Source organism: Penicillium alfredii, assembly GCF_028826965.1.
Source record: "Penicillium alfredii strain IBT 34128 chromosome Unknown utg000010l_segment0_segment0, whole genome shotgun sequence".
Taxonomy (NCBI): Eukaryota; Fungi; Ascomycota; class Eurotiomycetes; order Eurotiales; family Aspergillaceae; genus Penicillium; species Penicillium alfredii.
In genome coordinates, this window is record NW_026622707.1 from 1,939,812 (window position 1) to 1,963,762 (window position 23,951).

Genomic DNA, 23,951 nt, shown 5'->3' on the forward strand with positions numbered 1-23,951 from the left:
TCCGTTCTTCGTTCTTCGTTCGCTGTTCTTTCTTTTATTTCAAAGATAACTATCTCGACTCAAAATCAGGCGAGTTTGTGTCTTTACATTTGCTTCTCTACATTTGCTCGGAAAAACTTATCGGCCTCGGGTATCCCCCGACCGAAGTTGTAGGAAGGCCAGTTTCGCATCCCCCAAAAAAAGTACCTTGAGAGTCTGGAGTTTCTCAGAGAACTTTGAATCCGGAAACTGGCCCTCCAGACTTGGTGGATTCTCTTTGACAGAACCGGTTGTGCTCTTTCAAGTGGGGATCCCGCGGACTATGACATCGTGGATCTTGGTTCTGAGCAAGTAGGAAGTGGCGAACCATCCTGAATCACCAGCCACTCCATCTTTTTTGGATCCTCTTTCTTTGAAGGGAAATGTGAAATGTTCACCAGACTCGCCACGGATCACGTGTGGTGGGGGCGTTCTTGAACCTGCACCAGTATCTGTATCGGAGAGAATATATATATATACATACATACATATATATATATATATATTTCAGTAGTAACAGGTATTAAAAGTGTCTAGAAGTACTGTTCATTTCAATCCGAGAATCAAGTTGATTCTCGCCTTTTACTTAGTTTTCCTTGGCACCATATCTTCTTCCTGTAGAGGTATAACTTTGCACTAAGCATGTTCGCCAAGCCCTCATAGCAGATTGTCCGCTAACATCGATGTCGCCTGATAGCGTTGGTGTCTCGAGATTGTCCAACAACCCTTATAGTGAGCGTAAAAACAACAGTTCAATATTACAATTAAATTGAATTGAAACAGCAGGAAAGATCCAGGTTGAGCTATGTAAAAGAGCCTGTATGTCCAAGGATGTAAAACTAGGGCTTGCTATATCCCAAAATGGAAGTCCATGTTGAACATATGTCCTTGTATCGCTGGAACTTCCTTTCTTCTAAATTTTGATACTGACAATTATTTTTCTATTTTTGATCAATCTGGCTGCACGAAGCGAAAAGGCTAAATGCTATATTATTAGGCACAGTTCATTACCTATCACCCTATTTTGCCAACATGACCGAGCTCCATGATTCGAGTTTCTCTCGCGAGCGCTGTGTTTATTAACACCGTCTATCTTCTGCGCTATTATCAATACTGGAAGATCAGGGCTACGTGCCGTCAATCCCCTTGATTTCTTCTTTAGGTGCATGGCGTACCTTACCAAGTTCGGCAAGCGAAAAGAAACTGGCAATGGGGAGGGATCCTCTGCGCCGCCTGAGATTCGATGCCAGTGTGGCGACAAGTCGTACGGCGAGCAGGCAATGGTAAGAATGACATTGATCTTTGAAACCTTTCCCTTGGAACCTATGTTCAATCAGATCTAATCATCGTTGTAACAGATCAAGTGCAATTTCTGCTTTACGCTGCAGCACTGGGAATGTTACGGCTACAATGCCGAAGACGACTACCGCATCCCCGAACTCCACGCCTGTTACGACTGTCTGGTCCCATCGATGATGCCCGACAACCCGGGCCTCCTCGCAGAAATGACCAACGTGGTTCTGTTGCGTAAGGGTGTCGCGCTCATCCTCAAGGAGGGTGTTTCGAATCTGAACTCGACTTTTGCCGAGAAGCTTCGTATGGAATCTTTCCCTTGGGACTTGTTACTTTATATGTGGATACGCTTCTTAACTCTTTTGCAGACTGCACCGAAGAGCAAGCCCGAGAGATCGTCTACCGACTGCGCAAAGAATACCTTCTGACCCCGACACGCGGCTGGAATCTTCCTGGCTTCTGGACACAACAGAAGCCCAAGTTCACTTTCGTCAAGAGCCTGCAATCGGTCCAGTGGGTGGTCAGACATGTCTTGGACCCCATGCTGCACATCAAGGACTGCGTAAGTTGTTTCTCTAGATATTTCTTTGTGGATGGATCTAACCCATGGAATCGACATCGCAGTACGAAGCACCCAGTCCCGCGCAGCGATGGGAATGGAACAAGGCCAGGAGACGGGCCGAGATGGAGGAGACGCTGAAGCGAAAGCGTGACAGCGATGAAAGCGCCGAGTCATCTGAGTCGCCCGAGCATCCGTCCAAGAAGGCCCGCACCGAGGAGACTAAGGAAGCTTCGCCGGCGAGACGTACGACGCCTCACTCTCGCCTCTCGCCTCCGTCACAAAGCCACAGTCCCGCTGATCCCGCCGCGAAAACCGAATGAGTCGGTGACAATTTCCATCTTCATGTTCATTTTCATTTTCATCCTCATGCTCGTTCTCATGTTCGTTTTGATTATTATCTTTTTATCAATCGCAGTGACTTGCCCCAGTCGCTTGCAAAGCATGTACCATCCTGAGAAGAAGAAAACAGGAAGAGGGAGGAGGGAAGGGGAAAGAGTGGGGGAATGCACATCACCCTGGCAGTGATCAAAGTTTGTACATACAAGTGTCAATGTACGCAAGGCCAACCCTGGCCCCAAAATCAGGGGTTTCCATCACCAGAGAAAAACAACCCCAAATACATAATGCCTGGAGAACCGCAATCCATGGTCGAGTCTGGAGAAGAGTCATGTCCGCAAATCAAACTCGAGGAACAGACACGGCAGAGAAGGGATCTGCGCGATCTGCACGAGAGGCAAAAACCAGGAGAGAAAAGAAGAAAGCTGGGAGAAATACCAGACTGCCAGAATCCTGGAAACTGGAATCGCACTATTGTTATTCGAGGCGACTATTGGGACATAGAAACACGTCAGAATCCGCGTATTTGGGACCATTGCCACTGGAACGTGGAGATATCCAAGTCGTGCAGGTCGTTGAACCTTTTTTTTTCTTCTTTTCTCGGGTTGACTCGCAGAAAAAGAAAAGAAAAAGGAGGATTGCAAGAAATAGGAGACACGCAAGTAACTCCGACTGATCGGGTCCATAGATCTGGTCTATCTGGGTTATTATTATCGACACTATATACACTATTCTTCCTTGTGGCCTTAGGGTTATTCCTCTTTCTCTCCCTCTCTCCCCGGGCTGTCAGAGCCTGGTTCTTGCCGTGGGTCAGAGACGCGCCACACTGGAGACACGACAGGATCTCGCTCTCGATCGGAACTATCGGAGATCTGCGGGCTTGTGTAGAGCCTAGGGGCAAGTAGCCACACCATTGGACCTGATTCTGTCACTTGGGCACCCGGACATTAAAAAAGAGACAGACATCGACAGTGTGCTCAAGGCGCATATCGACATGTTCCGGGGGCAAATCAAATCCCAAGCCATGAACAAGCCCACGGAATTCGTCAGTAAGAAAGGGAAAAAGGGATCTGTGGGCATATTTGTCACAGTGGAGAGCCGATCCCGTCAATAATCACCGACTATGCTCCATAGTTCCTGGAATAGCGCAAGATCGATTCTGCAAAATCAAATTAGCCCACGTTTTTATTTATTTTCCTTTCTCCTTTTCGCCCCTGGATACCTTTTCCCCGGGGGCTTTCAGGGTCTCTCACACGTGTGAACCCTGGATTATTCAGGGGTATGCGCCACATCTATACAGATGGCATGGTAAATGGACGGCCCTTTTCCTCGGTAAACATACGTGAATAGCTGATAGTTAACATCCAAGTGATCCATGGCACACTGTGAACCACACTTGCTTCTCAACTGGCACCCTTGCCAATTGGTCTGGTGGGGGGACGTGCCTGTCGATTCCTACTCTTCCAGGCCATACTCAGGGCCATCCCCCCCCAGTAGCTGAGGTGGAAAACAGCAGTGGCCACTCCTCCGCCTGATTTAATTGAGACCGTGGCGTCTTCAGCTCCACTCTTTTTCTCTCTTCGAAGGAGGGATGGTCAAAGTGTAAAAGACGACAGGTGGGTCGCCCCTTTAAGCGTCCCGATTGTGTGAAGTCCCGAGAATCGATCGAAGTGACGCCTATTAGCACGGCTCATCTCCCTTTCTTTTTTCTTTTTCCCCCCCCCAAGAAACACCTCTCGCCTGTGTGTACAGGGATCTGGGGGACATCATCTGACTTCAAAGAAATACCCTGGTCGTGCTCCCCCTCTCCCGTGTTTCCTGTCGCCTGCAATCACGGGAAAACTGGGAAAAAGTTGACAGTTTGCCGAGTCCCGCTCGGGTTTCACGGTACGTGGTCCACCGCGAACATATCGCCCGCTTGTTGGTGCTGGCGTGGTGTAACTGACCATCTTGCAGAGTGAACCAGATCGATTGAGGGAAAACGAGCGATACTTGAGATCCTGGAGATACTGGAACCTCCGGGGGACCCGCAACGTTTATAACCAACTTGGGTTGCTCTGCGACATCCCAGGAATTTCCAGGGTCGCAACGTACAGAAGTTCGGGGCAATTGGACTGCCCCCAACATCCCCGATCCTTTGACCATGGCGCCCCCCGAACAATCTCCCATCCACGTGCCGCTCCGAACGTCAAGTCTCAATCCAATTCGAAACCGCAGCGCACAATGTCAAGAGGACGTGAAGATCCCCCAGCGAAAGGCGTCCAAAGCCTCGCGGATCTTGGGGACAGACCTGTCAGTCCCCAATGAGCATGGCCGTTGGCACGAGCCTCGGAAAACTCGACCCAGTCGAACGCCCGACAGCGCCCCGAAGCAGAACACTGGCTTAGTTCCGTTTCCGACGTCAACGAACGATGCAAGACCCCCTCACCAAAACCTTCGCGTGCGTGCCTCATCTCCTTTGCTGGGCCAGAATTATCACTCGCACCCCGCGCCGCCTCTCTCCAAACCCTCCAAGAAAATCCACCAGTCTGGCTCTTCGTCTACCCTCTTCTCCTATTTCAGCTCCAAGGAATCGTCCAAAATGAATACTCAGAACCAAGGGCTGCAGCCTCAAGTGCAACATGAACTTCACGCTGAGCCCCAGGTCACATTCAAGCAGCCTCGTGGTCCAATGAAGGAGTCCAAGCGAAAGATGCGACCTCCGCGCATTGATCTGTCTCTGCTCTTCCCGAAGCCTCGAAACACTGGCCCGCCTCCTCCTTTACTTTCCCCGCAACGAATGACCTGTTCCCCATCGCCGGTCTCGACGGTGGTTCCCGATTACCCTACCACAAAGATCGAACGGCCGCCCAGCCCCTCGGCTAACAGGAGATACACCGAAGCGACCTCCCATCCCCATGCATCATCTACAAAAGACGACAGGCGCCAGCACTCCCGAAAGCCAGATCGATCTAACGTGGAGGCGAGAGAGAGCGAGTGGTTCGAGCATCCCCTCGAGCGCACAGTGGGGACCAAGGAAATAGACCTGGCCCTTGACCGGTACGACGGGCGGAGATCTCCCTTCAGCCGCTCGAGTGTATACACCGCAAGTCGAGAGCAATTGCGCACAGATCATCCAGAGCGTCATTGGGCTGCCGAGGCAATCACGTCTTCGAGGCGCCATAGCCCCCCTGCCCGCCAACCCAAGGATCCTTACTTGACCCCAACTTCGCGCAAAAACTCAGTCCGCCAAAGAGCCACGAGCTCTCCTGAGGAACCATGGCGACATGGCGAGTACCAACAGGCCCGGAGTGTCAAGAGCAACGTGACAAAGAAAAGCAGCAAGAGCACCTTGAAGAACAAGGATCTGCAGAACTCCAGTGTTCTTTGCCTCTCTTCATCAGAGGATGAGGAAGAGGAAACTCCAACGGCCGAACAACCCCGCAATCACAAAAATAGCAACAAAACGGCCTACAGAGAAAGCGTGGCCACTTACGGGGAATATGAACCCCAGATCTACACAGCATCTACTGCCCAGGCGGCTGTCGGCCCAGCATTACGGCGGGTCGAGCGCGCGCCGTCCACCAGCAGTCACGGATCCCACCATGTCCCACGCAGCAGCTCGACGCGCAGGAACCCATCGATGTCATCGACTGGCAAATCGTCGCACACGACCCGACAAACCCAATCTCGACGTTCGAGTGGAATCCCCACCATCGCAGAGCCAACCATTCTGGAGCAGTTCCCGCGGCAGCCTCTGAGCTCTCCCGAGGAACTCAAAGAGATGAACCGAAGAAGCCGGGTTATCGCTGTGACTCGACAAGAGCAGGATCTGTTAGACGCATTTCGCAAGCGAAAAGGCAAGGTCACACCAAGCCTGTTTAACTACAATGCCTCTCGCGCCCCCACCGAAGCGGATCGATCCTCGATGATATCGGGCCCGTCGCGCGATTCCTTCTGCGGCTCCGAAACATCTTTCCTGCGCCTGAGCGCCGTACTCCCGCCCAACGCCACCCTCCCGTCCTACCAGGCGCGGACAAATCAAGGCGCAACTCACAAGGACAAGCAGGGATCTTTGTCACAGAGCTCTAGTTCTGATAGTGAGCAGAAGACCGGTAACTCGGTCGGCTCCCCTCAGTTCAGTCTGGGCTACTCTGAGAGCCTGCCCTCGCCCGCCACCAGCGGCGCCTCGCCCCTCACCCCGACTCTGCCCATCCACCGCTTCTCGCCGCTGCCCTCGCCCAAGCCTCCGCCTCGAAACCCGCCCCCTGCGGTTCCGGAGGTTCGGCGCCAGCATACCCGTCGCCGCACCGACAGCAGCGAGGCTATCATGCTGGATGAGAATGGCGAGTCGCGACGCAAGCACCCGCTCTGGTCTTTTGACTTTGACTGGAACCACGATCGAGCCAATGTGGCGGCTGTGCATTGACCTACGTTCGTCGTATCTGCATCGGCTGGATTGTCTGCACCGATACTGTTCTCGATATCTTTTTTTTGTTTTGTTTTCTATCCTTCTTTGTACATTTTTGTATATTTTGTTCTCAGGCTCCTCGCTCCTGTCTCGAGTTGCTGACATTCTTTTACCACTGCATTGATTTCCTTACTCTGTCCACTTTGCATCCTGGCGTTTTTGCTTTCTCGTCTTGACCTCGTCCTTGGCGAATTACATAGGCATTCTGCCTTCTCACTTTCTTTTCTTTCTCTTCACATATCTTCTACTATCGTCTGTCTCATCTTTTTCTTTTCTTTTTCATGATCAGCCCTCTCGAACGGGCTTCCATACCCGCTGATATGTCATGGCCTGATGGTTTTTTGTGTTATTTTAGAGTCATTCGATTTCTCCTACCACAGTTTGGAAGAAATAAGAAATCCTGGCTCACTTTTCGGACGAGTTGGAAAGATTCCACCTTAGAATAAGAATTTTGGAGTGCCTAGATGTCATCGGACTGACATACGTTGGGAACTAACTCTACGTAGGATATTGTACCATATTTCTCTGCCGAGTGGAGGTTTTTTCCTCTTAATTTCCGCCGCTTGTATGAGGGCGCTCAGAGTTAGGTTCCTACTTCATTCCCATCATTGCGCGTGTACCGTGTGGTGCGTCGAGTGCCCACACATCCGGATACTGTGAGATAAATGAGAAACCCGACTGGTTCAGGGTATATTCCTCTATCTCTATTTCTCTCTCTTTCTACAAGCCACTGAGTAGATTCCAGTCTGGCCTCAGGCTCAGTGGCCTGTTCCCTGCTCGCTCAGTGAGTACCCAGTGATTCTCCGAGGCATCTATGAAGCAGTCAGTGAACACTTAGTCCATACCCAGAGGAGCACCCTGCCTCTGTTGTAGGGCGATGCCCGTAAAAAGTCCTCAAGTCTTAATCAATAGATGCAAATGCCTAATCATGAATTGGTGCTATATCCCTTAAGTGTTGAAGATAACTTTCACGACTCGCTCTCTACGTCAGTTTATCGGTTCTTTAACTACTTTCTAATATTCTTTTAGGAGTGTATCTCGGTATAGATTGAACCATTTCATTTACTAATAGTGATAAGATTGCTAGAAGGGAAGGGTCGCGAATAGTTAAAACAAAAACATGTGGTTATGTGTTCGGCGCTAATGCAAGGACTCTAAACGAGAAAGGTTAAAGGATGCCCAGGATCAAGATGGCGCACTGCTAATATCTTAAATTATATACAGCATTTCTATCGAAGGAAATACTGAGTTGCTTTTGGATTTATACACAATAGGACCTACATAGTTGTGAAACTCCAAACCATCCATTTTTCAAAGGATTTCTTCCCTTGTATAGCCATACTATAAAAGGGAAGATAAGCCAAAATAGACACCCAGTGACGACATCAGTCCTTATGTGAAAAGAGTGTTTGCTGAATTCCATGAAACCATGGAAATCAAAATTCTGAAGAAGGGCTGCATCGAGATAATCCAACGTGAGTTAGGACAAGACCCTTGCACTTCATGTTCCAGTGTAGAGATCAATCTAACAATAGAACAATGAACCAGAAGATCAAGGACAGATCAAAGAAAAGGACAAAGGAACCAGAAAGCAAAGAATATCGAGATCAGGGGCCACCAGCCTCACGAAGAATTGCATCCGAGAATAGTGTCCTAATTATAGTTGGATCATTGTCGGGTTACCCCTGGTTTGCTTCGGGCTATTTCATACTGCCCCTTTAATTAGATCTTTTTACCAGAGTTAGACAGAGAGCGTTTCTACTCGCCCATAACAATGGAGATCAAAGGGACCTGTGATATAAGCACAAGGACTTGGGGCCGCGCTAGGACCGCCCCTAATTCCTTCAGCTAAACTGGGACAGGGAGAACGCTCGCGTAATATTCAAAGAGTTGGGGACAGATATTGAGCCTCAGATAGATACAAGTTGGATAGATTAGATAGAAAAAAGCACGCATTAGCGTTGTGGTTGTCCTAGGCCGACCTTTTTCTATTCTATCGATCTTGTCTTGTTCCTATCATTCACTAACCGGACTTGAAGGTTTAGAATTGGAATACGTGGCTAGCTATTTTCTTCTAGCTATTGCCCTCTAGTACGATTTATCCATGGATATTTGAATAGTGGAAGGAAGAGATCAAACGAGAGACTCGATGCTTGGTGGGATCAGGCAGACAACCCTTCCTTGCCGATTCGGCCTTATCTTATAGATAGTAATATAAGAGTCGCTTGACCTGATCGTCGCAGCGTATGGTCGGCTCGCTTATTGAGTGATACTCATAGACGCTACCCACCTATGGAGGTATGGGGATAAGCAGGCGAATAAAAAATGACGAGCCCATATGACCACCATACCTATCGAGGCATGCACGAAGTACTCCCCGAAAGAGTTATTGTCACAGTCTAGCACCGACTGGTCCCTCTTCCCTCGGTCAAAATAGCTCAAATTAGCTGCCCACTTCTTTTTCTTTTCTTTTCTTTTCTTTCTTTTGTTATTGTGCAATGATCGAAATTGATATCTACACTTTGCGGGCGTATATATGAGAGTGATTCTAAGCTACTACAGTATCTTTCGGCGGGCAGTATTTAATACAAGATAAAAATGTGGGGCGGGTAGATGGCATGTACACTTTGTGTGGAACCTATAAATAGTGTCTATAAATAGTTTCTGTACACGAATTTCGACAATCAAGAATCTTCCTTCTATGCTGGCAGTCCCTACGCGTAAACGCCGAATAGTCGAGTCGACGCGAAACAATCGGTAATCTATACAATAGAAGCACTGGATACCCACAATGATAAAATCAAAATTCACGGACCTCAAGAGAGAAACCGAAAGAAGACTCAAAAATTAGCCGAAAACACAATTATGGGTCGCAGTAAACTTATGCGCGGGTTACTCATGACCGATGATGCTCCCATCCCACGACTGATCTACAGTACACTCGTACTGTATGTATGTATATATATACTATAGGGGGCCAAAGTCGAAACTCTGACTGGGGGCCAGTGTACTATGCAATGTTAATGGTCCTCTGATACTCCACTTTTACACTCCAATCTTCTACTAATATTACGAACTAGGCGGGAAATGGGAATACCCCTGGCCCCAATTGTCAGATTGTGGGTATCCCAAGACATCCACTTCCAACACTGCATGCACGCCATCATTCGAATCATCTCAGTCCATGCCTGGGATCTTGATCAGGGGTAATCCGTTTTTCTCGCGATGGAAGTCCCCGGGCATAGATCAGCCCAGAGAGGACGTACATAGACGAATATTCCATAGTGCCGTGTGCTTCACTTGATCGGGTGTCCTTATGCAATCACCTTACGATATGCGGATAGTTCTTACATAGGGGGCGGGCTCCACAGGGGCCAACACGGTCGTATGTAGAGGGGTGGAGGGATAGAAATTGCCCCCACGAGAGGGATCATAAGAGAGGACAGAAAAAAGCCAGGACATCCTCTGATTCCTCGGGGGATTTTGAACTCATTTTCCCACTCTCTGTCTTTTTGTGTTTTCACGCTGAGAGGCCAGCCAAACCCTCTCAACCCTCCACGATGCGGTTCCAACTGCTGCTCTCCGTCCTCCTCCTGTCCATATGTGGACAATCTTCTCCTGTGGCGCCAGTCGAACAGGAATCCTCGTTAGAGCGGCGAGCAGGAGTTGTCAAGCACTCGGTTGTGGCTACCTGGCCCGTCAAGCAGGACGATCGATCCGTGAATCCGATTCCCTACTGTGTGAAGGGCTCCAACCCCGGCTACGAGGCCCAAATAAAGGGAGCGATTAAACAAGCGGCGGGCCTATGGACAAATCCGCCAGTTTTGAGGAGCCGATCGATTATAGATATCTTGAGGAAAAAGAAACAGCAAAAGATCGAAATCCCAACCTCATGGAACTTGGTTGATTGCCCCTCGGACCGAAAAAATACCCTCATTCTTAGCGACATCCCGGGGAGAGAAGTATTCACCACGCTGGGCTACATCAGCGGGGGGTACACACCATGGAAATCGGGCGCGACGTGCTGGACGGGGAGTACGGTGCGCTCGTGGGCCGGCTTGCACACGAATTAGGTCGGAATATCGGCCTCCCCAATGATAACCAGCTGGACCCCTCCTTCTATTCGATCTCGTGCTCAAACGTGTATGTCCCTCCCCTGTCAATTTCTCAACATCAGCTGATTCCATTCGATCGATAGAAACGGCTTTGACAAGTCCCAAAAATCCAAGTACAAAGCAGCATGCAACGACTACGCCAAGGCCAAGGAACTCGGTTGGAAAGAAGGAATGAATATCGGGCCGCTCGCGGAAAACGACTTCTTAAAAGCCACCGGCCCGCTGTCCAAATTTCGTCACAACTTGCAGTGGGACGACAGGAGCATCATGAGAATGCCCAAGACTGCGTACGGCCGAAAAAGTAGCATGGGGTTCTACTACTCTACCGTGCCACTCAAGTCCTCGCTTCCAACTATCAATCTCAATTGGGCAGACTTTGCTACAGGTGGACCGACTCTTTATGATCTCCAGGCCGTGGTGGAGATGTATCCTTCGGCAAGAGTGGCAGCGGCATTGTTGCAAGGCCTGGCCCGAGATGTTGCAGATGCGAATTTACCCCCAAGCTATGAGGAGTGTGAAATGCCAGCAGTGGCAGCGCCAGCTTATGACGACCAGAACACATTTCCAGTGGATCAACCTATATGATCGCGCGGAGCAAAGCAACGTTGGTCTCTCAACTCGGTTACCAGGAATGAAATGTATGAGGGTGCTGTTCTTCTTGTTCTTTGTTATTTTCCATAAGAATTTTTGAATATCTTGCTTTGTTTTTGTACTGACAATTATTCATGAATGAATGAGACTGGCTAGCCTCAATTGCGATCAATCCTTCTTTCATATGTACCTAGGTATGGGAGAAGATGTGCAAAGGGCGGGTTTTGAAAGCCCCAGCATTTGGACTTTCTCGAGATTCCCAAATTCCATCTATTCTTAGTAGGCATCAAGATTTTAATCATCCAGATTTGCAGCCCCATAAATAGATTCACTCAGTGGCAGGACAGCCCAGGTGATTGTATAGCTTTCGAGAGAGGTGACGTCTCTGCCGGACTATCAAGTTCCTGACCCATCGGTATGCTTATAGAATAGTCGTGGCCAGGACACGAAATGGTAGAGGAAAAATGATAGCCAGGGCTATCCGTAAGGGAATTCCTGAATGATCTAATTTAACTATTTGATGATAAGGTGCTCTCTTTGCCCCCCTGACGGAGGTGTGGGAGTTGCATGATGCTTCGAATTGGGATAATGAGAGTTGCTTTGATTGGCAGGAGGGCTTCTTTGGACGTGAACTGGACGCTCTCTCGGGTGTGTCCGTGGCAGGAGATCTACATCCGCAATCAAGGTGATTACACCGCCCCGTGGTGTCCTTCCCCGGACTTGCGATTTTTCTTTCCTTTTTTTTTCCTTTTCCCCCCTACTCATTCTCTTCACCTTGTTTCTGTTCTTTTCACCGAATGTTCGAGCGTCTTCAATTTGCCCCCCATTGTGGAGTTAGCCGACGCGTAGTCCCCAGCCTCCACGGCGATCGTCTGAAGTGACGTCGGAGCCTTCGATCTGACAACCCCCTTATCCGCAGGGCTGGTCAGTTCAGCTCCAAATTACCCCTTCTTCCCCTGACATTCCAGGACTCCACCCTCTGCCAATTCTTCGAGTGTTCCTTTTGCAGATCACCCCACTGTCTACTGTCTGCTGAAACAACCTCATCATGGGGGACCGCGCACAACGCCAGTCTTCATGGCTGCGAGTCGCGACGAGAAACGCCCCATGGACTCTGGTATGGAAACAATTCTTTTATACTGTGGAAATCTCGGCTAGGCTCAATTGCTGACCAGTCTGGCTCTGTTGGTCACAGCTGGCAGCACAATCTGCTGCATTTGTGTTGGTAAGACATCCCACCACGCCGAGAGAACGCCGATAGGGCTCAATTGGCTAACCACGGCTCCCATGGCATAGTTATCCCACTATTCTCGAGTTATGCCGCCCGCCGGTGGGAAACGATACCTGACTTCGACCGCGGTTTTCCTGAATGAAGTGGTCAAGCTGGCCATCTCCCTCACCATGGCACTCTACGATGTCTCCAAATCTGCATCGCCGTCGATGCCGGCCACCTCACTTTTCTTCCAATTGACTAATGTCGTGTTCTCGGGCGACAGCTGGAAACTGGCAGTCCCTGCTGCGCTCGATGTCTTGTCTAATTCCCTGGTATACATTGCCGTGTCGAACCTGCGGGCAGCAACCTTCCAGGTCACCTTTCAGCTCAAGTTCCTGACCACTGCGATCTTTGGTCTGATGCTTCTGAAACGGAGTATTGCACCCCACAAGTGGGGCCTGCTGCTGCTCTTGGTGGTGGGAGTGGCACTGGTGCAGATCCCTGACGCCAGCTCCGAGGAAATGACGTTGCCAGACGAGAGTGCCCATCATCATTTCCCACGATCCCTTGAGGAGTGGAAAGCCGTTAAAGAAGCCGCGGGTAATCTATACAAGCGCTCTGCCACATATGAGGGCATCGAGGAAGACATGCAGACGGCCGAACCACACCTGCATACTGCAGTGGGCCTCCTCGCTGCCATCGGGGCTTCTTTTGCTTCAGGGCTGGCGGGGGTCAATTTCGAGAAGGTGCTCAAGGATAGTACTGCCAGTATCTCTATGTGGGTGCGGAATGTGCAATTGGCAATCTATTCTGTTTTCCCGGCTCTGTTCATCGGTGTTGTGTTCCGCGACGGGGACAAGATTGCCAACAATGGCTTCTTCCAGGGCTACAATTGGGCCGTGTGGTCTACTATCATCCTCCAAGCGCTGGGAGGAATCTTCTCCGTGCTCTACATTACCTATGCACAGCGAGACACGGAGACTCTGGCGACGACCATCAGTGTCACTCTGTGTATTCTCGGGAGCATGTGGTTTTTTGCCTTGGAATTCACGGCCAGCGTATGTCGAAATTCCCATATCCATCCCATCATTCCTCTGCCTTTATGACTTGCCAAACATCCACTGACTAACCCATCATTGCAGTTCTTCCTGGGCTCTGCAGCAGTCCTGGTAGCTTCCCACTACTATGGTAACCCCATTTTCAGCCCGTCTCCAACAAAGGCGGTTAGCAATCGTCCCCCGCCTATTCGTATCGATAGCTACGAGAAGAATGGTGGCGTGGATGAAAAGGGCTCGTCCGTCACGCCCAACGACTTTTCCATCCAACTCCCAACCACACCGTTCTTGTCGGATGGAGTGTCGACATCCCGGCCCACCTCCCCCGCCGCAGGTCACGCTCGAACCAGCGCCAGCCGGCAAGTAAGTGCGAGCAGCTATTTCGACAAGGATCCTCGAGATACGTGACCGAGGTAATTAGTGTGATTTCGATTCGCGCTTTTTGACCTCAAGCCCCGCGAATTTTAGGGAATCATAGAACGGATAGATGCGGTTGATCATCCACGAGACTATCTAGAATTCTGTTTTGGACCTTTCTGTCTTCGACCATGGTTTCGGACAACACTTGGACAAAGCTGTGCATGTCCCTATGTTGAGAGCCCGCCGGGCTCTCTGTTATGTATGCATATCTATATATACACACGAAGCAATGAGGCATTTTTCACTCGTGGGCCAACGGAGGCCCTGGTGCTGGAGCCACGTGCCGTCACATGGCCTCGCTCACATCCACCCCATCTCTGGCCCTCTCTCACCACAGAAGAGCATCATTCTGACCATCAGAGAATTTGTTTCTTTCATCATGCGAAGAAAGCCTCCCTTCTCTCAACCTAGACCCTTTAAACCCCCTTCCCAGCGACGCGGCAATGACCTCGCATCACCAACATCTTCCCAAAGCTGTCGGGCCGGTGTAATCGACCAGAGACTTGTTGCAGGGTCACAGCAGCCACAATATTCAACCTCGTTCCCCCGAGAATCTGCCACAAGGCCCATCTCTGTCCATGATGAAGATTCGCAGCTGGATGCCTTTGGTGGGCCCCATGTTATATTAGATAGTCTGGCGGCAGTTGACCCCATTCTTAGATCTCGAGCTTCTAGGCCAGGGTACTAGGGTGGAAGCCCCCCATCAAGAATTCGGGTTTCCTACGGTCACGCCTTTGCAAGAATCAAGTTTCCCGCTTGAGCATCAAAATGCAGCACGCCAAGTCTCCCGATTCTTCCACCGTGGGTTTGATCTGCAGTGGCAGTTGCTGTAGCCCTGATACACGTTGATTCTGACACACATTAGCAAATGCCAACAGCACACCCCTTCGAGGCCACGCATCCAGCTCATCCGATACGGGACCGGCCTCCCCCGCGAGCCCATTGATGATGCTGCATCAAAGAAAAGAAGGCTCGTGGCTTGGACGAGGTCGCCCTGAGAATAATCGAGATCCGTACCAGTATGAACCCATTCAATCCTCGCCACAGCCCGCATCATCCCACGCAAGTGCCGAGCTATCAGCTGGGATCGGACAACGTCAAGGGTTTTCCTTTGACAAGATCCCGCTCTCAGTGCGCGGAATTGTCCTTGTCCCCGTGAATGACCTACCCGAGACTCACCGAACCCTATTCCCTTTTCCGTTGTTCAATGCAATCCAGTCCAAATGCTTCCAGCCAGTTTACAATACCAACGATAACATCGTCCTCTCGGCACCCACAGGAAGCGGAAAGACAGTGATCATGGAGCTGGCCATCTGCCGGCTGCTCAACACTCTAAAAGACGAGCGATTCAAGGTCATCTACCAAGCGCCGACAAAGTCCCTCTGCGCAGAAAGGTTCCGAGACTGGAATTCCCGCTTATCCGCGCTGGATCTCAAGTGTGCCGAGCTGACCGGCGACACGGACTATACGCTGCTGCGCAGCGTGCAAAACAGCCAGATCATCATCACCACGCCAGAGAAATGGGACAGCATGACGCGCAAATGGAAGGATCATATGCGATTGATGCAGTTGGTAAAGCTGTTCCTCATTGACGAAGTGCACATCCTCAAAGAAACCCGTGGAGCCACACTCGAGGCAGTTGTTTCGCGAATGAAGAATATCGGGTCGAATGTCCGCTTCGTGGCTTTGAGTGCCACGGTCCCGAACTCGGAAGACATTGCAACTTGGCTCGGCAAGGACGCAACGAACCAACATGTTCCTGCTCACCGGGAGCATTTTGGGGAGGAGTTTCGGCCTGTCAAGTTGCGAAAGTTTGTCTATGGGTATCAGTCGACGCTGAATGAATTTGCCTTTGACAAAGTTTGTGGCTCCAAGTAGGTGTTTTAAGAAACTTTTATTTGAAATCGCGTATCAATTTAGCTGATTGTCTCAATTTAAGGCTTCCAGATGTCATTGGCATGCATTCGTCCCAGAAGCCGATTATGATCTTCTGCTGTACCCGGAACTCGTCTGCAACAACCGCCAAAGAGCTCGCTCGTCTGTGGACGATGACCAATCCTCCGGCTAGACTGTGGAAGGGGCCGAATAAGCGCATAGAAACGCACAACGAGGACCTCAAAAGTACGTTTTGTGTGTCATAAGGGAGCCCAGAAGCGAAGTACTAATTATAATAGCCACAATTGCCGCCGGTGTAGCATTCCACCATGCCGGGCTTAGTCCCGCGGACCGCCATGCCATCGAGACAGGCTTCCTGGGCGGTCACATCAACGTGATATGTTGTACGTCAACGCTTGCGGTGGGTATAAACCTGCCCTGTCACTTCGTGATCATCAAAAACACCGTCGGTTGGCAAGAAGGCGGTTGCAAGGAATATTCCGATCTCGAGATTATGCAGATGCTCGGTCGCGCAGGCCGTCCCCAATTTGACGGCAGCGCTACGGCAGTGATACTGACTCGCAAAGAGCGAGTCTCGCATTACGAGAGGCTGGTATCAGGCTCAGAGAGCCTTGAAAGTTGCCTGCACTTGCATCTGATCGATCACTTGAACGCTGAGATTGGACTGGGCCATGTGACGGACGTGGATTCGGCTGTGAAGTGGCTTGCCGGGACGTTTTTGTTTGTGAGGCTACGACGAAACCCGACGCATTACAAGCTCAAAGAAAGTGCAAATCAGGATGATGAGGAAGAGATGCTCCGCCACATCTGTGAGAAGGATATCACTCTTCTGCAGGAGTACGGCTTGGTTAGTACTGAGGGCCTTCGGTCCACCCCGTTCGGTGATACCATGGCCCGGTACTATGTTCGGTTCGAGACTATGAAAACCCTGCTTTCGCTAAGACATCAAGCCACGCTTTCTCAAATTGTGAGTTATTTCTCCGCTGTCCTATTTACTGGGGATCTGAACTAACAAGGCGCAGCTTGATGTCATTTCGCAAGCGGAGGAGTTCCGCGAAGTTCGTCTCAAGGCAGGCGAAAAATCGCTTTACCGAGAGATCAACCGCAACCCTGGAATAAGGTATTCGGTCAAGGTCGATATAGCCCTTCCAGCACATAAGATCTCGCTACTCTTGCAGTCCGAGCTAGGCGCAATTGAATTCCCCGACGCCGAGTCACTTCAAAAGCACAAGTTCCAGTTCCAGCAAGACAAAAGCATTGTGCTCTCGCACGTAAAGCGGCTCATTCGATGCGTGGTCGACTGTCTCATCGCACGGGAGGACTCAATTGCCATCCGCAATGCCTTGGAACTGGCCCGAAGTTTCGGTGCAAAGGTTTGGGACCAGTCCCCCCTTCAGATGAAACAGATTGACCAAGTGGGCATTGTTGCTGTCCGGAAACTGGCTGCCGCTGGCATCACAAGCATCGAAGTTCTCGAGGGCACTGAGGCTCACAGGATTGAAGTCATTCTCAGCAAAAACCCGCCTTTCGGGGCTAAGTTACTTGCTCGACTGAAGGACTTCCCCAAGTTGCGGGTGGTTGTGAAAATGATGGGGAGGGTTGGTAGTTAACTTGGAAAGTTGAAGTCCCTGGCTAATTCATTGGAATAGGATATCAGAGCTGGCGCTGTGAATATTCGCTTCAAGGCGGAGATAGCATTTATGAACGACAGACTCCCAACTGTCTTCCAGCGGCGACCGATATATGTGTGCTGTTTGACCGAAATATCGGACGGGCGAATGGTTGATTTCCGGCGCATAAGGTGACAGACCCTTGACTCACTTTTTTTTTAATTGCTGACATCTCTGACATCTCCCAAGCGCGAGCAAGCTCCAGGACGGGTTGGAAGTGGTTCTCATTGCGGAATTGAAGAGTGCAGATCAGTACATCGTGTGCCATGTCATGTGCGATGATATCGGTATGTCTTCCCTCCCGGTACCCGTATTTGGCGCTAACAGTGGTATAGCCGGGACTTGGAGACAGGCTGAGATCAGACCTGGAATACCTTCACATCTTTTCCCGCCGAAGAGAGATGGCGACAACGATGTTGACTCCCTCAATGGACCGCGAATGAACATGTCTCGGCCACGCAACCAGGACAAATCTGGAGGCAAGCCCAAGGCCCACGAGGACAAGGACGACTTTGATGGCGATGACCTGCAGTTAGATGACTTCCTGGCTGCAGACCAGCGCACAAGCGCTGGAACCAATCCATCGGAGAAGACATCCCAGGTCCAAGATACAGACTGGATCTCCATTGACAACAGCACCCCCAGTCCACTGCGGCGGGTAAAATGCAAGTCGCATACCCACGAAGACGAATGGATCACAGATATGGGACAGCAAGATGGCGAAGAGTACGAACCGATCCGACTTCCGAATGGGCGGTGGGCCTGCAATCACAAATGCAGAGACAAGACGAGGTTTGTGGAGTACTTGAAACCATACATCCATAGCTCTGCTAACCATCCTGACAGCTGCAAGCATTTCTGTTGCCGAGAGGGCCTAGAAAAGCCGCCCAAACCCAGCAAAAGACGGGTTGCCACTCAAGGCCAAAAGAACACCGGCCTCAGTCAATTGATGCTTCCAGCGAGCATGACAAAACAAGAATCTTCGGACCCTCCTAAGAAGGATGGTGGGGCTGCCAAACAGCATTTGACTGGGAAAACTAGGGCTGGCGATGCATCGAAGACAAAGACCTCGAGGTTGCAAAAAGCATCGCACCAAACTCAGGCGTTTCCCAAAAGTATCGACAAACTCATAGCATCACCGGCAAAGACCAAGCAATCTGTGAGTCCTTTGAGGATACTGTCTAGTGACTATAGCGATGACGGGCTTGAAGACTTGCCTTCCCCGTCGCGGTTGCTAGCAGAGGCTGGGTCCAGTTTTGCACGACCCGATTCACCGGTCGTGAGAGCCCTTGACCCGATGGAGAGATTCAGTACCCGGGTCACCGATGGAACGGCCAATGCTGAGCACCAGCAGCCCTGTTCAATTGATATCACCGGACCCAAATCGACGCTTGTGACCCCCTTGGAGAAGCAAACTGAGATATTCCAGCCTTCGAAGGATTGCGAGATCATTGAGATCTGGGATGATAGCCCTTCAGACTCCGGAAATGCGCAAGAACCGAGTCTTGTGGGGCCTTTAAACCCCAGCGAGTCTGCACCTTTACTCTCTGTCGATGCAAATGTGATCCAGCAACCCAAGCGAAAGTCGAGCTCTCAGGATGATATTAACGATAGTATCACTCGAAAACGAAGAACCCTATCCCGCCTCGCACTTCAATTCCGACATGATTCCTCAGATTCAGAACCAATGTCGGTGAATACCGCCGACAAAATCGCAGTGAATGGCATTCCTGTGGAATGGAATGATATCGACCCGCTATTGCTTGATGAATTCAAAGATATTATTAACTTTTTCTAGTCGATGGGGATGTTTATGGATATTTTGTAGGGATCAATTTCCGGCTGATGCGGACACCAACCTCTTCTTAGGGCTGGAGTATTACTATGCTTCCATTGGGTTACTTGATATGTGGGACTGCGTTGTGGTACGGTGCATAATTATTATGCTTATTATAATAATTGCTACAATATTCATAATAAAGCCATTTCAAGCTTGTCAGAGGTCCCAGTCCGACTCGAAATAAAAACAATAATCCCAATCCCGTAGTTCTGAATTCTATTATATATATTAGCACCATCTTCAAGACAGTGTCTGACTGAGCACTTACGTCTCAAATATATCTACTTATATTTCTTCCCTTGTTCTTTTTTTCTTGTACTTTTGACTATCACAAGTACTTTGTTTCTTCAGAACAATGCCCATCATTCGTCTCTATGTCCTGTCCGTGTCATCCCAGCTTGATACGATGATCTCCGACGACGGATGTTACATCTATTTGGGCATCGGAACTTCAAAGATTATCAAGGATAATAGGAGATGGTGTTTACGACATTTCCTAATGGGCTAGACTAGATATAAAAGTCTATGGGATCTTCTGTCCATGAATTATATACATCGCCTTCATTCCAGAGTTGACGTCTCTACGCTTTGAAAAAGACAAGAGTGCAGACAACTCGTTCGATCAAAAAGTAATTTTGGTTCTCGATTGCTTTAGAGGAAAGGGATATCAGCTAAGGATGATTCGTATTGACAGAAAAGATAAGGCCTAAAGGCCCCCTCCATGTCAGGATGACACGGTTCAACTACGCCTCCGTAAGTTAGCTATGTCAGCATTCTCTGAAACCAGTCGCTAATGGGGCTCGCAGCGGAAAACCGAGGGTCTCCAAATGGGCCAGATCATATCGCGGGATTTGGTATCTCAAACCGTCGAAAGAAACACGCGATAAATTGACTGATAAATGCCGGTACAGAGAAGAAACTGCGTGAAGAATCCAGCTCCAGGACACCGGCCTACGACCTGACCATTGAAATCGACGTGTCCAACCGAAAGCTGATTGACCAGGGGTTCGCAGAGTTCATCGACACATTGCTGGAGCGTCTCCAGAACCAGGACCACTAACAGCCCGAAGACATTGTGCGCCTTCTGGAGCTGCACCTGCAAGGCAATGAGCTGACAGTCGAGTCGCTACCCAAATTGGCGCGTGTGATCACACTCAGCATTGGAGACCTGCAGGATCTATATTTATCCCAAATTCAGATCGAAATCCGCACGGCCGACCAGAAGGCGAAGTGGGAAGGGTTCCTGCAATCATTCAGGGACTGCTATATGCTGAAACGGGTGGATGTTGGAGACAAACCCCTCAGTCCGATGGGGATGGAAATCCTGGTTCGGACCTACATTCGGAGTCGGTTGGATTTTGCTGACGATGTAGACGATCTCGCTGATATTCGCAGCCCGATATCCGGTGAAATAGTTGACTGGACGCCTCAGCCAGCTCCCCAGTCCAAATTGAGGTCGGCGATTGAACACAGGCATTTCGCCCGCGCCCGTAGTTTGCGCTCTGTGCCCTACTTGATCGTGTCGAATATGGCCATGACCCGTGGCGCCGTGATCCATCTGTCGAGCATGATGACCACCCAGAAATCACGAGAGTATCTCCGTTCATTTCTGCCTGCAGGGAAAGTGGTGATGCTCCCACAAGAAGCGCGAAATGTCTGCCGCAGTATCATCTGGTTGCCGAACGACACATTGACTTCACAGTTGCGCGAGTTACTTCATTGTGCAACCACACTCGCCGATCAGACCCCGGGATGCTCTAGCGATGTCTCTGGTAACGAATGGTTCCGGACACTGCCATCTCCCAAACCCAACCAGCGCGCCAGAGAGAACTGCCTCCTGCAGAGCGTGTTCCAGAGTAATCGCCATTTCGAGTATGAGCTGCTCACCAAGAAAATCGTCCTGGAGGCGCTCGAAGCCGAAGGAGTTAATAATTCCGAGCTGTGGTGCGCAGCTGTCAACATGCTGGCCAAAGGGCGGGCCGTCATGATTGACGACAAACATCGTCCGGTAAGTTTGCCTTCCCGCACCCCAATCCACGGGCGACAACTAACCTCGTTGACAGACGCTCCAACCACTATCGGTTCCGCAGACGGCCTTGACGCGGTACATGCCCGAGTTCAACCGAAACTTTCCCGAGCTGGGCTCGGATCCCTGGAGTTTGATGAAGGATCAATTCGCTCTTCTGTCAGCCAGTTCGGGCGAGTCGCCGCAGAAGAATGGCCGCTTCGGGCTCCCGTTGGAAGTCTGGTGCCGCATCGTTGCCGAGGCTGTTGGCGCGCAGAACGTCCTCACTGACCAGCAGCAGATGCAGATCATGCGGTATGCCGGGGATTGGAATACGTTGACAGGGGAATGGCAGAATGAGTTGCAGCCACTGTTGGTATTTCTGGAGGCGGTGCAGTGCCTAACATACTCAGACTGAGGTGGATGTTCTCTGGTTGTGTTTCGCGGGGGAATTGAAGGAGAGTGGGTCTGCCCCTCAGATTTCTCTCTTGTGTCTTTGCTTGTTAGATTTCTCTTTCTGCCATGTTCCTGTCATTTACTCGTTGAGTTTGTCTATTGATTCAGTCCTTCAGTCATTCAACCACTCAGTCCACTATGCTCCGGGGTAAGCGCCAAAACACTCAGCCGCTCGAGGACTCCTCTGTAGCCCCCGCGACCTTCACCGACGGCCTTCCACTGCCCAAGCTGATCGCCTTCGACCTGGACTACACGCTGTGGCCGTTCTGGGTTGACACTCATGTCAGCGCCCCGGTGAAGGCGCGCGACCATAATTCGCGGGCTGTAGACCGGTAAGTTCCCGGTACCATCACGATCGCCATCCACCCCGCGACCCCCCCAATACGAGTACGCAATATCGAAGACACGGGCACTGATACTAACCCAACAGATGGGGTGAGTCATTCGCCTTCTACCCAGCCGTCTCATCCATAATCTACTCCTGCAAGAGCCGCTCGATTCCCCTGGCCCTCGCCTCGCGCACATGCACCCCGGATCTGGCACGCGACATGCTCAAGGCCCTGCATATCATTCCGACCTTCTCCGACAACCCGGGGGCCAACGCGAAGACGACCCGTTCCTTGGATTACTTCGATTTTGTTCAGATCTTCCCCAGCAACAAGACTCAGCACTTTGCGCGCATTCATCAGGCCAGCAGTGTCGCCTATGAGGACATGTTGTTTTTCGATGACGAGGCGCGGAACCGCAATGTCGAGACGGAGTTGGGTGTGACGTTCTGTCTCGTGCGCGATGGTATGACTCGCGACGAGGTTGATCGTGGTGTCCGGGCGTGGAGGAAGAGGAATGGGATCAAGCCGACGGAGGAGTGAAAAACAGTGGAGGGAGAGCTGGGCGTTGGAGAGTTGCGCATTCGATCTGAGATACCCCTTGAATATAGCTAGAATGAATATATCCTATAGACTGATCATACAAATATAGAGAACATTGGGAATAAAATGTAGCAAACAGTAAACAAATATCCGCTGGATCCACGGTCGATGCACGGGCCCATCCACTCATCACCACCACAGCTTCCGTGGTTTCTCACTCTCTTCTCCCCCTCACCACTACAACCAAATGGCAACCCTCAAACCGCCCTCCGCGGGGCACCGCACCTCTTCTTCAACACCCACCGGTCCACCCAAAGCCCCCGTCAAAGCAGACGCCACCGCAACCATCGCCGACACAGCCGTGTTCCAAGGCACGCACCCAGTCAGCATCGGCGCCGGCACGGTCATCCACCCGCGTGCGCGGTTCTACGCCTACGAAGGCCCGATCAGCATCGGCGATGGATGTATAATCAGCGAGAAAGCCGCAATCGGAGCGGCGCCTACACCTCCAGCTTCGAAACCAACCTCCGGATTTTCTTCTCCATCCTCACCAACATCAACATCAGACCAACCTCAATTATCTTCCTCGGAAATATCTACCCGCATCTCCTACTTCGTTATCATAGGCCCGCTCGCCACCATCCACCCAGGTGCTCACATCCATTCCTCCGCGATAATCGAAACCCTAGCCGCGATCCACCGCCGCGCGGAGATCGGCGCGCACACGAAGATAGCGGCCGGGTGCGAGATCGCCGACGGCGCGTCCGTGCCTGAATGGGTGGTCGTGTGGGGGTCGGCGCCGGGACAGCGGCGCAAGCGGACGCGCGAGGCGAAGATGCCCCCGCAGGCGGTGGTCGCGGCGGCGTACGTTGCACAGGATGCTGTGCCGGAGCCGGCGCCGCAGGGCAAGATGATTGAGGATGCGCGGTTGATGGTTTTGCAGAAGGAGCGCGAGGTGTTGTCGCGGATGATTGTGCCGGCCGGTGGGGGGCGGAAGAGATGAATGTGGATGGAAATGAGGGTGATACTCCATGCGTACACATGGCATGGTTGGAGGTCCCCGTATGAGAGGAAGGTTTCGCCTTGCCCTGCTGTTTGATTGACCTTGAAGATGTACTTGGTGCTGGGACGTGTCTAATCATCCCGTTTTATATGACTTCAT

The 23,951-nt window shown here is 50.9% G+C and overlaps 8 protein-coding genes across 8 annotated transcripts; all 8 read left to right on the forward strand.

The window, feature by feature from the left end:
* Positions 1-1,184: 1,184 nt before the first annotated feature.
* NUU61_008275 (uncharacterized protein) lies at positions 1,185-2,193 on the forward strand (the record flags this gene model as incomplete). The annotated part of the gene is made up of 4 exons (XM_056658800.1): positions 1,185-1,301; positions 1,377-1,614; positions 1,680-1,873; positions 1,936-2,193. 4 exons carry the CDS (start codon positions 1,185-1,187, stop codon positions 2,191-2,193), a joined length of 807 nt encoding a protein of 268 aa, XP_056509093.1.
* Positions 2,194-4,352: 2,159 nt separating this feature from the next.
* Positions 4,353-6,617, forward strand: NUU61_008276 (uncharacterized protein; the record flags this gene model as incomplete). Its single annotated transcript, XM_056658801.1, has 1 exon — positions 4,353-6,617. The coding sequence occupies one exon, from the start codon at positions 4,353-4,355 to the stop codon at positions 6,615-6,617; it is 2,265 nt and encodes a 754-aa protein (XP_056509094.1).
* A 3,602-nt stretch (positions 6,618-10,219) lies between these two features.
* Positions 10,220-11,359, forward strand: NUU61_008277 (uncharacterized protein; the record flags this gene model as incomplete). Its single annotated transcript, XM_056658802.1, has 3 exons — positions 10,220-10,480; positions 10,648-10,802; positions 10,858-11,359. The coding sequence occupies 3 exons, from the start codon at positions 10,220-10,222 to the stop codon at positions 11,357-11,359; spliced, it is 918 nt and encodes a 305-aa protein (XP_056509095.1).
* A 1,054-nt stretch (positions 11,360-12,413) lies between these two features.
* Positions 12,414-14,041, forward strand: NUU61_008278 (putative UDP-galactose transporter; the record flags this gene model as incomplete). The annotated part of the gene is made up of 4 exons (XM_056658803.1): positions 12,414-12,482; positions 12,561-12,590; positions 12,662-13,636; positions 13,721-14,041. 4 exons carry the CDS (start codon positions 12,414-12,416, stop codon positions 14,039-14,041), a joined length of 1,395 nt encoding a protein of 464 aa, XP_056509096.1.
* Positions 14,042-14,432: 391 nt separating this feature from the next.
* On the forward strand, positions 14,433-19,417 carry NUU61_008279 (uncharacterized protein; the record flags this gene model as incomplete). Its single annotated transcript, XM_056658804.1, has 9 exons — positions 14,433-14,661; positions 14,714-14,854; positions 14,919-15,927; positions 15,993-16,174; positions 16,228-16,916; positions 16,972-17,547; positions 17,599-17,750; positions 17,809-18,411; positions 18,466-19,417. 9 exons carry the CDS (start codon positions 14,433-14,435, stop codon positions 19,415-19,417), a joined length of 4,533 nt encoding a protein of 1,510 aa, XP_056509097.1.
* A 771-nt stretch (positions 19,418-20,188) lies between these two features.
* NUU61_008280 (uncharacterized protein) lies at positions 20,189-21,882 on the forward strand (the record flags this gene model as incomplete). The annotated part of the gene is made up of 3 exons (XM_056658805.1): positions 20,189-20,212; positions 20,523-21,467; positions 21,523-21,882. The coding sequence occupies 3 exons, from the start codon at positions 20,189-20,191 to the stop codon at positions 21,880-21,882; spliced, it is 1,329 nt and encodes a 442-aa protein (XP_056509098.1).
* Positions 21,883-22,058: 176 nt separating this feature from the next.
* NUU61_008281 (Mg-dependent acid phosphatase) lies at positions 22,059-22,789 on the forward strand (the record flags this gene model as incomplete). Its single annotated transcript, XM_056658806.1, has 2 exons — positions 22,059-22,252; positions 22,351-22,789. The coding sequence occupies 2 exons, from the start codon at positions 22,059-22,061 to the stop codon at positions 22,787-22,789; spliced, it is 633 nt and encodes a 210-aa protein (XP_056509099.1).
* A 247-nt stretch (positions 22,790-23,036) lies between these two features.
* NUU61_008282 (transferase hexapeptide domain protein) lies at positions 23,037-23,792 on the forward strand (the record flags this gene model as incomplete). The annotated part of the gene is made up of 1 exon (XM_056658807.1): positions 23,037-23,792. The coding sequence occupies one exon, from the start codon at positions 23,037-23,039 to the stop codon at positions 23,790-23,792; it is 756 nt and encodes a 251-aa protein (XP_056509100.1).
* Positions 23,793-23,951: the final 159 nt, after the last annotated feature.